A 15,717-nucleotide genomic window follows, 5' to 3' on the forward strand; every position below is an offset into this window, starting at 1 on the left:
AAATCTCGTGTACACCATTTTTTTTTCCTGATTGAATTGGAAAACTTCTATTTTTTTTTTTTTTTGAAAACTGCACCATGTCAATTCTTTCAGCGTTTTTACAGTGTTTTTTTTCACCATAGAAAGCAAAGTGCAGAAAACGCAACCATGTGGTTTTGGTGAATAAAACTAACTTTATTAAACATGTACTGTAGACAAATGACACACATAATTTGCACCAAAAAAAATCAGCAAAGCCTGCTTTTTGTAAGTGGATTTTGGCTTCAGAAAAACACAGTGAAAAAGCAACGTGTGAACATAGCCTAAAGCAGCAAACTTTGTGAAAACCAAAATTTGTATCAATCCCAATGAAATCTTGTCAAATTCCGAATGTAACACAATCAAGTTCTGCTGCAGACCTGCAAAATCCTGGATCTCTCAATCAATGGGCAGATAGGCAGCACTATACCACTAATACTATGCAAGTAATGACCATGGTTCCAAGACGTGCAATGCCTATCTTAATAATTGCCCTAAAAATGCCAATGTATATAAAAAAAAAAACAATAATAAAAAATTTGTATAATGAAATGTTTCTCGAATAGATATTTGGCTGCTTGCACATATTTGTCAGACGTAGCAGAGTGCCAGAATGAAAAATGGAAATCCTTGCTTTTCTTTCCAGTTGCAGAACAGGCTGAATCCATTGACAATCCACTGCATGAAGCAGCTAAAAGAGGTGAGTGTCCTCTGCCAGGTTTCCTTACCTGGACTTTCTTCTTTTTTAAGAGATCCTGTCATTCCTTTCTGCATAAAGATGTTAGAGGAAGACAAATCTGGAAATGGCTGCGTTTTTTTCCTGAAGTGTCTTTTATTTTTTACTTTTTTTAGTGCACTAAGGTTGTGTCGATGCTCTTGGACTGCTTCTTCCATATGTGAACAGTTGCTGACAGGTCTCATGAATGCATATATTAGGATAGCAAAATGCAATTTTAGTATCTATCGTTTTCATGAGTACCAGATTGTCACCATTAACCATGTAAAAGGAGTTATTGTTCATTGACACTTTTTTTTTTTTATATTGTTTTTGTCAGTAAATTAAGACACGTTTTGGGAAAAAATGTTACAATCCCAAATCTCTCTTGTGCAAAGGTGTATCAGATAGGCGGTCTTCATGCGCTCTATGCTACTGTGACTTTTTTTTGCTGTAATTGTGATAGAATTGTCTGGTTTTGCCTTGATTGCAGCAAAAAAAATCCACATGACCGGAACATGTGAACTCCGCCTTAGGGTTGGGGATTTAAAGGGGTTTTCTGGTTTCATAAAAACCCCTCTCTTCAAACTGCAATTTGTTTTAAAAAAAACAATCACTGCTTTCCTCACCTTTCCGGGTTTAGCGCTGAGTCCATGCTGCTGTTCAAGGTGTCTGTTATCATCTGCAATGCTGATGTCACGTCAAGAGCACTGCAGCCAATCTATGATTTCAGCGGCTCCAAGTGGATTGTGCCGTCTACACTGGCAAAGCTGTAGTGCTAATTGAAGTGACGTCGGTGCAGCAGTCAATAACAGTGGGGGTGAATGCTTGTGGATATGGCTGAGAAGTTGAGCTTTCCACACGCGGCAGATACCAGCTATATTTAAAAGCCGGCATATGTCTCGAACAGCTTTGGTGGGAAATGAACTCCGGCTGCAGCTGTTAACCATTTAAATGCTGCTATCGATCTCTCACAGTAGCATTTAAATGGATTACGTGCCACTGATCGTGCTTATTGGCTCCCATCAGCACCCTGAGTTGCGGTCTTGGCACCACAACCGATAGGTTACTATTACCATGCTAATGGGTTACTATTGCAGCTGGGGGCCTGCTGGAGGTTCTCATCACCACCATTTTTGGTACTCTTCTGAATATCAGCTGTATGCTGAGGTTCAAAGGAGACCAAGATTTACACTATATACTGCAATACTGTGGTACTGCAGTACATAGTATAAGCAATCGGATGATTGCAGGTTAAATAACTAAAAAACAAAAGTAATAAAAATAGTTCAAATCACCCTCCTTTTCTCCTATTGAAAATAAAAAATGAAACATTTGTTATCGTCGCATTCATAAATCTGATCTATCAAAATATAAGATTAATTAATCTGATCAGTAAACGACACAATCTCAAAAAATCTTTTTTTTTGTGACTACTCCTCCCTAAAAAAAAAATTGTAAAAAAAGAAAGTGCTGTACTGTGTTAGTTGTGATCACGCACAGCTCTGCAGTGAGATCAGGAGGGCAGCCATTACATATCACACTGGTAACTCCCCATTTTATTTAAAATATGGTCTAGAGGAAGGTTCTTGGGGAGATCTTTGTCCGACCCATAGATCTTAACAGGTCATTATTATTACAGTATTAAGGAAAGCATGGATTTCTCTGGAATAAGACATCGGATCGGCGATATCAAGGTGTCATTTTATTCAGCTTCCTATTACCTATATGCCCATATAGATGGCATAGGAGGGTTGATCCTACCAACAGATGCTCTTTAATCAAATTCTATTAATTAGCTGTTTGAGAAACTGTCAATTTTCTGTATGAACAGAATTTTAAAAACAAATTTTTATATTGCCTAAATACATTGAATGCCATGCCACACTCCATGAAGGAGAAATCACTGCACCCCTTGCACACTCTTGGCCTTGTCCTGGCAGCATTATGACTCTGCTGCTGTTGGGGTTCGTACTGCATTGCTATTTCTGGCAACTCAGCTGTACTGGTGGTAAATAAGGCAGCACAGCCCTATCCTTCCCCAACTGCTGCCCATGGTGTTCTTAAGTAGAGTGTGAAGTCCAAATCTTCCTCCTTTCCTTCTAGTTTACTATAGTGTGTCAGTGCAGGTAAAATTTCTTATTCTGGAGTGCAGTCTGTTTAGCTCACACAGACAACTCCTTTTTAACTGTAAGCAGGTCTAGCTTTTTTTACAGGGTTTTAGCCTCTGAATATTAGTAACATATAACTGACAGCGGGTAGAAATCTTGAAAGTGGCAAAAAAAATTGGTACACAAAATGCATTCGAAATGTAGATGACTCTTCTCCAGTTTTTTCCCCAAAACAGATACAGCAGATATAAAAATTCTACATATCCCAGTTAAAATACAAAGTTTGGCATGTAAAAAACGATTATACCAATAGTAATAATTTGAGAACTTTTTCTACCTTTTAATATTACTTATAATCTGTGCAAATTAATTGAGAAACAAACTGAAATCAGTTAGTGGGGAGGGGAAAATGAAAATACCAAAACTAATATGCTTGCATAAATGTGAACACCCTCTCATAATTGGGCATGTGGTTGTGTGCAGAATTAGCCTTGAGGCTCATGCAGACGTACGTGTAAATCGGTCCGAGCAATGGACTGGCTGATGGTCTCCCAACTCAAGCCTCACAGAAATATCAATCTGTCACGCTCAGGTCAGGAGAGTTGTGGCCAGTCTGTGCATTGCGGTCCGGGATCGGACCAAGATCCATGGACGTTTGCATGAGCTCTTAAACTCTTGTTAAATACTCAGTAGACACCTGCCATCTGATTAACCAAATGAAAAGTTCAGCTGTCCTAGTAAGATTTTCCTGATATTTCTTAGTTGTATTTTACAGCAAAACCCATGGTTTGTAAACAGCTTGCAACACTGCAAAGGGATCTCATAGTTGAAATTTAATAGTCAGAAGAAGGGTACAAAAATATTTCTAAGGCATTAGATATACCATGGAACACTGTGAAGACTATCATCAAGAAGTGGCTTAAATTTGCAGAAAAGTGACATTACCTAGAGCTGGATAGCCTTCAAAAATTGATGAAAAGGCAGTAACATTAAAGCAACTAGGAATTTCTGGCAAGTACTGGTTGTGTACGGCATGTGAAAACAATCTATTATTCATATGTCTGGCCTGGGATTATGGTGGAAAGAAAAAAGCCACATCTTCCAAAGATAAACATCCAAGCCTGGCTATAGTTTGTCAAAACATGCATCAAGTCTGCCAAAAGCATTTGAGAAAAAGTGTTATGGTCTGATGAGACCAAGGTTGAACTTTTTGGCCATAATATCAAAAGGTATGTTTGGCGCAAAGCCAATACTTAGCCTCACTAAAAGTATAGCATACTCATAGTGAGGTATGGTGGAGGCTTTATTCTGCTTTTGAGGCTGCTGTTTTTTGGTAGCTTTAGCTGGGGCTTCAGTCAAGGTGGAGGGAATTATGAACAGCTCCAAATATTAAATTTTGCATCAAAACCTTCAGGCCTCTGCTAAAAAGCTGAAGATGAATTTCACCTTTCAGTATGAAAACGACCCTGAACATACCGCCAAATCAACAAAAGAATGGCTTTGCCAGAATAAGATCAAAGTTTTGGAGTGTCCCAGCCAGAGCCCAGACTTGAATCCAATTGAAAATCTGTGGGTTGCCCAGAAGAGGGCTGTACACGGGAGATGCCCTTGCAATCTGACAGATTTGGAGTGCTACTCCAAGGAAGAGTTGGCAAAGATTGCCAATTCTAGATGTGCCATGCTGAAAGCATTAGGTGTCTCTTAGTTTAAGGCCAAAGCCCTACTATCCGTATTCGGTCAGTATTTTTCTCAGGAGTGGGAGCCAAAACCAGGAGTGGGTGATAAATGCAGAATTGGTGACTTGTTTCTATTATACCTTTTCTCTGATTGTTCCTCATCTGGTTTTGGCTCCCACTCCTGAGAAAAAATACTGACCAAATACTGATAGTGGGGCCTTGGCCTAAGCATGTGAATATTTATGTAACCACATTATTTAGTTCTTTATTTTTCTTTTTCCATCTAAAAAGATTTTTTTATTCTTGAATTGTGCAGATTATGGGTTATACAGTATAGGTGTAAAAAACAAAACACAAAACCTTACCAAGAATAATCATTTCAGAGCTTTCTCCAGGGCAAAATCCTGGCATTTTAACAGGGGTGTGTAGACTTTTTGTATCCACAGTATATTAGTAATTATTAATCAACATTTCAGCCTTTTGGAATGTGTATAAGGGGGTGAAATCTTGTATGTCTTCCTATTGCATCTTCTTTTCTACATTCCAGGTAACCTTAGCTGGCTAAGAGAATGCTTAGAGAACCGAGTTGGCGTCAATGGCTTGGATAAAGCTGGAAGCACTGCCTTATATTGGGCATGTCATGGGGGACATAGAGGTATTTGTAGCTGCTGTATTTTTATATCATTTGTTATATTTTACTTTTGTTTGGAACTGGAATGCTATACTGAAAATTGCTTCTCCAGATGCCTTTTTGTTGGATTGAAGCGTACAAATTTTTAGAATTTGGGCAAATTGTTGCTATCCTGCGACATAAAACCCTTTTTTATATGTTAAATTCATGTAATGTCGCATTTCATTAGAAACTTTACTGAAAAGGTATTAGAAGTATAGCCCAATAGATGTAAATCTAAAATAATGATAATATAATAGACATTCTTTCATTTTTCCCTCTACTATGTACATATTCTTTTACTTTCTCTGCGGTTACCATGCGATTAGGGGAAAAAAAAGAGAAGAGACAGAGGTTTAGATTAGTAAGAGCATGACGCTATCATGGATGGCACTAGACAAAGTGTAATGGTGGCAGCTCAGGGATTATTGGATGGCGATCTATAGGAGGATGGAGAAGCTGGTCAGAAGCAAGTGTTACTTCACAAGCAATGAGGGTCATTATATGCACAGGGTGATGCATCAGCGGCCATCAGCGTCAGTCATTGCCCAGGGAGGAAGCGTCTCTCATGAAAATAGCTCATAGCGATGAGTGCGTTGGCTTGTTTCTTAGCAGCAGTTATACAATGGGCCCAATACTTTTGGTAGACCACACACAGTAATATCATCGTAAAAAGTGCACCATAGTCTCCTGTTAGGTAAAGTTTTGTCACATGTGACAGATCTGTTGTTAGGTAAAGTTTTGTCACATGTGACTTGTGTATTTGGTGATTCTTACACGTTTCACTCTTTCATCTTCTAGATGTTGTAGAAGTCTTGCTGTCACAGCCAAACATTGAACTCAACCAACAGGTATGTGATCCTGTCTTTTGCATATGCAATGGTAAAATCTACGTTTATGACGCGTTATAATGTACATACTGGCGATCTATTCTCTATAAAGACACAAAATTAACTCATTCAGTTGCAAACCCAAAATCAAATGCACATCATGGACCTGAGCTGAGGGTCTTCTCTCTTCAATCGCTGTAATCTCAGTAGTTCTTCTGGCGTGTTCAGCCTTTTCCATAAACTGCTCTTGGTAACATACGTGTCGCCCAGATGTTAGAAGAAAAATTACTGTACTGTGAGTAGAGCAGATCTTGTGAGTGTCTCAAGGATACATTTTGAAGGCACAGGGAATCGTACTGTTTAGATGGGGTGTGTGTGCTTTTAGCTGTGTGCTGTCAAGTAGAGAGACTGAGGCTTATGATTTGCTTTCATCTTTTAGAACAAGCTTGGTGACACTTCTCTGCATGCTGCTGCATGGAAAGGATATGCAGACATCGTAGAATTGTTGCTCTTAAAAGGTGAGTTTAAGTGTCACACTTTTTTTTTTTTAAAGAGAACCTGTCATCACGATTTAACCTGTTAAAGTAAAGGTATGACCATAATGGCCCTGCTATAATGATTTAATGGATTACTTTAGTAAAAAAATACGTAGCCTGGTTCTTGTTTAATTCACCTTTGACGTTTTGGTGCAATAGCCTCTTTGTGCATCGGGGCAAGACTGTTGGTAGGGTCTTTGGCTCTGCCGTGGCCCCTCCGCATTTAAATGCTCCCGCCCTAACAAGGGCAGTACCCAAGTATAGCTCTCATTGTTTATCCCAGAAATGATCCCTCCCTGGGATAAACGATGAGAGCTATACTTGGGCACTGCCCTTGTTGGGCGGGAGCATTTAAATGCGAAGGTGCCACGGCAGAGCCGAAAACCCTACCAACAGTCCCGCCTCGATGTACGAAGAGGCTATTGGACCATGGGGCATGACAGGGCAGATAGGCATGATAACTGAACATTGCCTGCCCGTTGAAACTTAGTGGAATCCAATATCCCTATGGCTCAAATGGGTGAGATGTACACTTTTTCTCTTTTTTAGCACTTTTGCACTTTAATTGTATTTGTCCTACACTCACATGGCATTAATTAACAAACGGTAATGACTATTGCAGTATATACAATGGGTACAGAAAGTATTCAGACCCCTTTAAATTTTTCACTCTGTTTCATTGCAGCCATTTGGTAAATTCTAAAAAGTTCATTTTTTTTTCTCATTAACCCCTTAATAACATCTGACGTACTAATCCGCGTCTGTGCCCTGGGACTTAAGAGCCAGACCCGTATTAGTACGTCATCGCGATCGCGCACACAGGCTGTGCGGGCGCGATCGCCGCCGGGTGTCAGCTGATTGTCACAGCTGACACCCGGTACTATGTGCAGGGAGCGGTCCTGCACCGCTCCCAGCACATTAACCCCCGCGATGCTGCGATCGAAGTCGATCGCGGCATTGCGGGGGCAAGGGGAGGTGATCGGCGATACTCGCCTCCTCTTCCGGCTTCCAGCGCAGTCTGCAAAGGCTTCCTGGGTGTTGCCATGACGACCCGATGTCGTCATGACAACATCCGGGTCACCAGAGAGCAGGAAGATTGCTTGGACATGCGCAGTGCATCTCCAAGCAATCTTCACACTGTGCACTTCTGACAGCCTTCATGGCATAGGGATGGTGCTCCATTCCTGTGCCATGCAGGCGATCAGAAAAAAAAAAGTGAAAGTCCCAGAGTGGGACAAAGTAATAAAGTGTATAAACTGTGTGAAAGTGGAAAAAAAAAAAAAAAAAAAAAGTGCAAAAATATTATAAAAAAATAAAAAAAATAATACACCAAAAATAAAAATAAAATGTACCCATCAATAAATATTATTATAAAAAAAATTTAAAAAAAACAATAAAAGTACACATATTTGGTATCGCCGCGTCCGGAACAACCTGACCTATAAAACTGTCCCACTAGTTAACCCCTTCAGTGAACACGGTAAAAAAAAAAAAAAAAAAAAAAAAAAAAAAAAAACGAAGCAAAAAACAATGCTTTATCACCATACCGCCAAACAAAAAGTGGAATAACATGCGATCAAAAAGACGCATATAAATAAAAATGATACCACTGAAAACGTCATCTCGTCCCGCAAAAAACAAGCCGCCATACAGCTCCATCAGCCGAAAAATAAAAAAGTTATAGCTCTCAGAATAAAGCGATACTAAAAAAATATTTTTTTCTATAAAATGGCTTTTATTGTGTATAAGCGCCAAAACATAGAAAAATGATACAAATGTGGTACCGCTGTAAACGTACTGACCTGAAGAATAAAGCTACCTCATCAATTTTACCACACGCGGAACAGAATAAAAAAAAAAAAAAAAAAAAATTCCTGAATTGTTGGTTTTTGCTTATTCTGCCTCCCAAAAATCGGAATAGAAAGCGATCAAAAAATGTCACGTGCCTGAAAATGGCACCAATAACAACGTCAAGTCATCCCGCAAAAAACGAGCCGTCACATGACTGTCTGCCAAAATCTGGAAAAATTATAGCTCTCAAAATATGGCGATGCAAAAACTAGATTTTACAAAAAATGCGTCTTTTAGTGTGTGACAGCTGTCAGTCATAAAAACCCCATATGATTCTGGCATTGCTGTAATCACACCGACCCGAAGAATAAAGTCGTCTAATCACTTATACCGCACAAGGAACGGCGTCAAAAATAAACTCTTGGGTTAGGATTGGGCTAGGGTTAGGGCTGGGTCTGGGGCTAGGGTTGTGCTGGGGCTAGGGTTGTGCTGGGGCTAGGGTTGTGCTGGGGCTAGGGCTGGGGTTGGGATTTTTTTCAAAAGTAAGAAAAAAAGATGACGATATGGCGACTAGTGTTGAGAGCAAGTGCTCGCTACTTGAGTTTGCATCGGGTGCTCTGGTATGCATTGAGTATCGTGGGTATTTGAGTGACATGCTCGAGTCTCTGCCCCATATGCTTCGCGGCCAAAAAACTTTACGGGGATTGCCTGCCATGCACGAGCGATCCCCGCATGTTTTTTTTTGGGTGTCTAATAACCGTGAAACATGCGGAGCAGGGACTCGAGCACACGCTGTACATGGTGCATACCTGAGTACCCGATGCAAACTCAAGTAGCGAGCACTTGCGCTCAAGAATAATGACAACTTATTCAATATGATGACCTAATGTAAACAAATTCTGTGCCGTACCTCTGGGTTCAAAATGTTCACTATACACCTTAATAAAATCCTTGAGGGGTATAGTTTCCAAAATGGGGACACTTGTGGGGGAGCTCCACTGTTTAGGCACATCACGGGCTCTCCAAACGCGACATGGTGTCCGCTAACAAATTGAATGGAAAATCGGCTCAAATTGTTAGCGGACGCCATGTTGCGTTTGGAGAGCCCCTGTGTGCCCAAACATTGGAGCTCCCCCACAAGTGACCCCATTTTGGAAACTAGACCCCCCAAGGCACCTATCTAGATGCATAGTGAGCACTTGGAACCCCCAGGTGCTTCACAAATTGATTCGTAAAAATTAAAAAGTGAAAAAAAAAACACTTTTTCATTTTTATGAATCAATTTGTGAAGCACCTGGGGTTCCAAGTGCTCACTATGAATCTAGATAGGTGCCTTGGGGGGTCTAGTTTCCAAAATGGGGTCACTTGTGGGGGAGCTCCAATGTTTGGGCACACAGGGACTCTCTAAATGCAACATGGTATCCGCTAACAAATTGAATGGAAAATCGGCTCAAATTGTTAGCGGACACCACATTGCGTTTGGAGAGCCCCTCTGTGCCCAAACTTTGGAGCTCCCCCACAAGTGACCCCATTTTGGAAACTAGACCCCCCAAGGCACCTATCTAGATGCATAGTGAGCACTTGGAACCCCAGGTGCTTCACAAATTGATTCGTAAAAATGAAAAAGTGTTTTTTTTTTTCACTTTTTCATTTTTACGAATCAATTTGTGAAGCACCTGGGGGTTCCAAGTTCTCACTATGCATCTATAAAGGTGCCTTGGGGGGTCTAGTTTCCAAAATGGGGTCACTTGTGGGGGAGCTCCAAAGTTTGGGCACACAGGGGCTCTCCAAACACAACATGGCGTCCGCTAATTATTCAAGCAAATTTTACAATCAAAAAGTCAAATGGCGCTCCTTCCCTTCCGAGCCCTGCCGTGCGCCCAAACAGTGTTTCTTCCCCAAATATTGGGTATCTGCGTGCCCAGGGGAAATTGCACAACAAATTTTGTGGTCCATTTTTTCTTGTTACCCCAGTGAAAATAAAAAAAAATTGGGTCTAAAGTAACATTTTTGTGAAAAAAGTTAATGTTCATTTTTTTCTTCTACATTCAAAAAATTCCTGTGAAGCACCTGAAGGGTTATTAAAGTTCTTGAATGTGGTTTTGAGCACCTTGAGGGGTGCAGTTTTTAGAATGGTGTCACTTTTGTGTATTTTCTGTCATAAAGACCCCTCAAAGTGACTTCAAATGTGATGTGGTCCCTAAAAAATGGTTTTATAAATTTTGTTGGAAAAATGAGAAATCGCTGGTCAACTTTTAACCCTTATAGCTCCCTAACAAAAAAAAATTTTGGTTCCAAAATTGTGCTGATGTAAAGTAGACATGTGGGAAATGTTATTTATTAACTCTTTTGTGTGCCATATCGCTCTGATTTCAGGGCTTAAAAATTCAAATTTTGAAAATTGAAAAATTTTCAAAATTTTCGCCAAATTTCCGTTTTTTCCACAAATAAACGCAAGTGATATTGAAGAAATTTTTCCACAATCATGAAGTACAATATGTCACAAAAAAATAATCTCAGAATCAGGGGGATCCATTGAAGCGTTCCAGAGTAATTACCTCATAAAGTGACAGTGGTCAGAATTGTAAAAATTGGCCCGGTCATTAACGTGCAAACCACCCGCGGGGCTTAAGGGGTTAAAGTACACTCTGCACCCCATCTTGACTGAAAAAAAGCAGAAATGTAGACCTTTTTGCAAATTTATTAAAAAAGAAAAACTGAAATATCACATGGTCATAAGTATTCAGACCCTTTGCTCAGTATTGAGTAGAAGCACCCTTTTGAGCTAGTACAGCCATGAGTCGTCTTGGGTATGATGCAACAAGTTTTTCATACCTGGATTTGGGGATCGTCTGACATTCTTCCTTGCAGATCCTATCCACTTCCATCAGGTTGGATGGTGAACGTTGGTGGACAGCCATTTTCAGGTCTCTCCAGAGATGCTCAATTGGGTTTAGGACAGGGCTCTGGTTGGGCCAGTCAAGAATGATCACAGAGTTGTTCTGAAGCCACTCCTTTGTTATTTTATTCCTTTGAATGTACCAAATGGCTGCAATGAAGCAAAGAGTGAAAAATTCAAAGGGGTCTGAATACTTTCCGTACCCACTGTATATAGGCCCTATAATATGGGTCAGTGCTGAGGTTTTATATTGACTGGGTCAATCCTCATTTTATTATTTATTTATTAATATTTAATAATATCTACTTTTCCAATTATATGGATATGGGGGTTTAGTATGAATTTTTTTATTTGATAATCTAAGATTTTTTATGTACTTTTCCAAAAATGTGAAAATTGGTCAACAGAGGGGCAAAATGTTAAAAAATCACAGAGGAAGGGCTAAAAAGCAAAACCAAACTCGGACTGATTTAAACCTCTGTCCTCTGATATGCATGAATTATTTTTATAGGAGCAAGAACAGATTTACGGAATAATGAGAAAAAGTTGGCTTTGGATATGGCCACTAATGCACAATGTGCCTCACTGCTTAAAAAGAGACAGGGACAAGGTACGTGAGCATTTCACAATGATTTATGTTCTTGATTCTCTTTCAACCTCTCCAAAGTTCTCCTGTTATACAAAATACCTTTGATTTTTAAGGTGGTTTTTTTTTTTTTTTTTTTTTAAATTTTTTTTTTACTTTTGTGGCTTTTTTTCATGCATTTTTCCAGTCCTATAGAGAAGTCGATGGGTAAATTGCATAAAAAAAAAACGCTCCAGTGACTCGAAACCTCACTAAGGATATGTGCACACAACGTTTTTAAACTAAGACGAGCTTGATGAGAGTTTCAAGCTGGATACGCTTCAGGAAACTCTGGCGTGTTTTTCCTGTAGCATTTTTTGTCATCTTTTCGGTAGCTTCCGGAGTATTTTTTTTTACGGTTTTGGCTTCCGGCAGTTTTTTGGAGGAGAATCCTGTGGCTTTTGTGACTTCATTTTACTGTCTTTTTTACTTTATTGAATAATAAAGAAACTGCTAGTGTTTTTTTTAAAGCCAATACTATGGCAAAATGCTCCAAAAGACGCCCACGTTTTTTTACTGTCGTTTTCTAGAGGGTGTTTTTTTCACTCCATTGAATAATGAAGAAACTGCTAGCATTTTTTTAAGCAAAATCAATACGTTCATTCTTTTCAGCGTTTTCTGTGCACTGAAAGTGAAGTGGAATGCTGAAGAGATGCACTGTTTGCAGTGTGTTTAATAACTTCCTATGGGGCTAAGGTAACATCTGTTTGGCCACATTATTAGGCATAAAATTCTGCAATCATGCGTTTTTAGGTAAAAAGCAGTTTTACAAATAAGTTTCACAAATTTTTATACCTCTCTTGAATTCTACAGCCTCTTAATATCACAGTACTTAATGATTCATAGTTAATGGGGTATTCCCATCTCCAAGATCCTATCCCAATATGTAGTAGGTGTAATAATAATATTAACAAATACCTCCAATTAGAAATGTAGTATAGTTCTTCCATGTATGTCACTTACTCCATGTGCTGGCCATTGCAGTAGCTTAGGTATCCATGGTTACGACCACTCGTATAGTTAGTGTCATAACCATGGATACCTAAGCTACTGCAATGCCCTGCACATGGAGTAAGTGACATAGCGAATCAGAAGAACTATACTTAATTTCTAATTGAACGTATTTGCTAATGTTGGAGATGGGAATACTCCATGAATCAGATCGGCTACTGTCGGGTTGAAAAAGAAGAACGCTTATAGAATAATATAAGACTCCCAGACTATGAGAAATAAGGTTCTCTGTTTTTTTAAAAATTCTGTGGAAGCAGGTTTGAAAAGCAATGTCTGACTTTCATTTGTTCATTTTCACAGATTTTTAATGTATTATTACTTTTGTCAGATTCAAGTTATTTCTGTGACCATTGTGGGTTTTTCTTTCATTAAAAGAGGGGTACCAACAATTTTGACCATGTGGGTATATGGTTAAAATGAATACGGTCATTCAAAACTACAGCTTGTCCCGCAATAAACAAGACCTTTGGTCACATGATTACATGTGTGTTACATGATTGAGAAATAAGAAAGATGTGATATTTGGAATAAGCGGAGGAAAAAACAAATTGGCAAAAATGAAAATTGGCCGTGGTGGGAAGGAATAGAGTAAAATATGCCTCTGAAGTTCACCTTTGTCTCTCTAATGCTGGGTAAACTCCAAAACAATTGCTTTACACAGAAAGCACAATTTAGATTAAAAGGTACATTTTATTGATACAGAAAAAAATTATTAAAAACCCATACAAAGTGAGACAACAAAAGACATAGAAGCACGGTGGGTACGCCAAGAAAAGGTGTAAATGCACCTATGAAAACATAAGTCAACATAGTATAAACAATTGTTGCTGTGAGCAAACAATCCAAAATAGCAATAATGCACTATAGTTAAATTGTGATTATGCACATACAGGCTATAGTTATCCATCAAATACCAAGTGTATATCAAACTATTTATGCAGCAATAGCTTTAACATAGAGGTGAATTTTCATAACAAATTATGTAGCAACTATATACATGGAAAAGAGAGGCCATATGTTACCTGAGTAGTATACCGGGGACCCACCACACCCGACGCGCGTTTCGCAATGAAATGCTTGTCCAGGGGTCTCTAATGCCGGGAACACGGTATCATTTCCATGTGAAAGTCATGTTCAAAACCATATTTAGGGGTCTTTGTGGGTAGAAGTACAGCACCAAGAATTCTGGAGCACATCTGTCTCTGTATGTCTACCCAGTGGCCAGAAGCATACTCTATTACTGTCAGATATGTGCCAGTCATGTTGCCAACATGTGGATAGAATCTGCCAATTTTGCTATAAAGTAGAGAAGGAGAAAAGCATGTCGATTTTAATGAGTCCCCTGCTCAGTATATATCACTAGATGTTATGGAACTCTTCACCCTTTAACTTTTTGTTTTCGTAGACATTGTACGATCGTCCAGCAATGCAGAAGAATACCTTGATGATGAAGACTCTGACTAGTCGTCCGCACAATGGTTCCTCTAGAAATCCCGCAATCCAGTGCACGGTCTTCATCTGAATAGCACCCAAGCTATGCAAAGAGTCAGCGGGAGAAAGTTATCAAAACTGTCTAATAGAAAAGCTGTCCTTGTTCTGCAGCCAATAGGACCGCAGTGCTTGTCTAATGTAACCTGCATTGTGGTGGTGGTTGGAAACAAGATTAGGGTTTTCTGTTAGGCGATTATGATAAATGAGGCCCAGTATTTCTGTAATATTATGCAAAATGCCTTATAATACTGTATCCCTGGAAGAAAATGAACCCATTCCATGTTTGTTACCCGTGTCCACCTAATAGGAGGTCATTTGGTTTTTCTATGCCTGCACTTGACTTTTTTATACTACTTTAAATGTTTCTTTGTTTTGTTCAGCGTCTAACTTTGATCAATGTCTTAATTTTCATCAGCTCTTCATCTAATACATTTTCATGATCAAAATATTTTAAGTGACTGAAAAAAAAACCCACCAAAACTTTTAACATTAATGAAATGTTTTTTAATTATTTGACAATCAGACCTTGGTTGTATTTAACTTTTTGCAAATAATAAATGGTCTTTAATTGGATCTTGTATTCCTATGATGCAACAGCCTTATGACACATGCACGCATATTATTAAAGAGGATTATTCTGAAGTCATTGATAAAGGTGAAAAAAAATCCCCAAACTTCTTTATTCTGCCATAAATGCGACATTTCGACCTGCCATCGGTCTCATCCTGAAGTCATTATCTGTTTTCTAATCCAAAGTCATTTTAGTGTCTATACTTATGTGCTGATTAATTTCACAATATATAGTGGTCAAAGATTAATTTGCTAAAGAGCTCTAAAATTCTTGCATAAATATAGTTAGAAACTTAACATTTTGGCTGCTACCACTAGAGGGCGCTTACTGCATGCTATATACATAGCTACAGTTATATGAAAAAGTTTGGGCACCCCTATTAATCTTAAGCTTAATGTTTTATAAAAAATTGGTGTTTTTGCAACAGCTATTTCAGTTTGATATATGTAATAACTGTTGGACACAGTAATGTTTCTGCCTTGAAATGAGGTTTATTGTACTAACAGAAAATGTGCAATCTGCATTCAAACAAAATTTGACAGGTGCATAAGTATGGGCACCCTTATCATTTTCTTGTTTTAAATACTCCTACCTACTTTTTACTGACTTACTAAAGCACTTTTTTTGGTTTTGTAACCTCATTGAGCTTTGAACTTCATAGCCAGGTGTATGCAATCATGAGAAAGGCTACTTAAAGTGGCCACTTGCAAGTTGTTCTCCTGTTTGAATCTCCTCTGAAGAGTGGCATCATGGGCTCCTCAAAACAACTGTCA

General features: G+C 38.9%; 1 protein-coding gene across 1 annotated transcript in view; it reads left to right on the forward strand.

Moving 5' to 3' along the window:
• The window catches only part of OSTF1 (osteoclast stimulating factor 1), a 41,578-nt gene extending 26,632 nt beyond the window's left edge, over nt 1-14,946 (forward strand). Inside the window, exons 5-10 of the mRNA XM_073670677.1 lie at nt 665-718; nt 5,068-5,175; nt 5,992-6,041; nt 6,460-6,538; nt 11,758-11,856; nt 14,288-14,946. Coding sequence (XP_073526778.1) covers nt 665-718; nt 5,068-5,175; nt 5,992-6,041; nt 6,460-6,538; nt 11,758-11,856; nt 14,288-14,346 — 449 coding nt within the window. The 3' untranslated portion in view covers nt 14,347-14,946. The remainder of the gene's footprint in view (nt 1-664; nt 719-5,067; nt 5,176-5,991; nt 6,042-6,459; nt 6,539-11,757; nt 11,857-14,287) is intronic.
• Nucleotides 14,947-15,717: the final 771 nt, after the last annotated feature.

The sequence above is a fragment of the Phyllobates terribilis genome, unplaced genomic scaffold, assembly GCF_046119375.1.
Source record: "Phyllobates terribilis strain yellow unplaced genomic scaffold, ASM4611937v1 Scaffold_1__5_contigs__length_1240528914, whole genome shotgun sequence".
In the NCBI taxonomy this organism is placed as follows: domain Eukaryota; kingdom Metazoa; phylum Chordata; class Amphibia; order Anura; family Dendrobatidae; genus Phyllobates; species Phyllobates terribilis.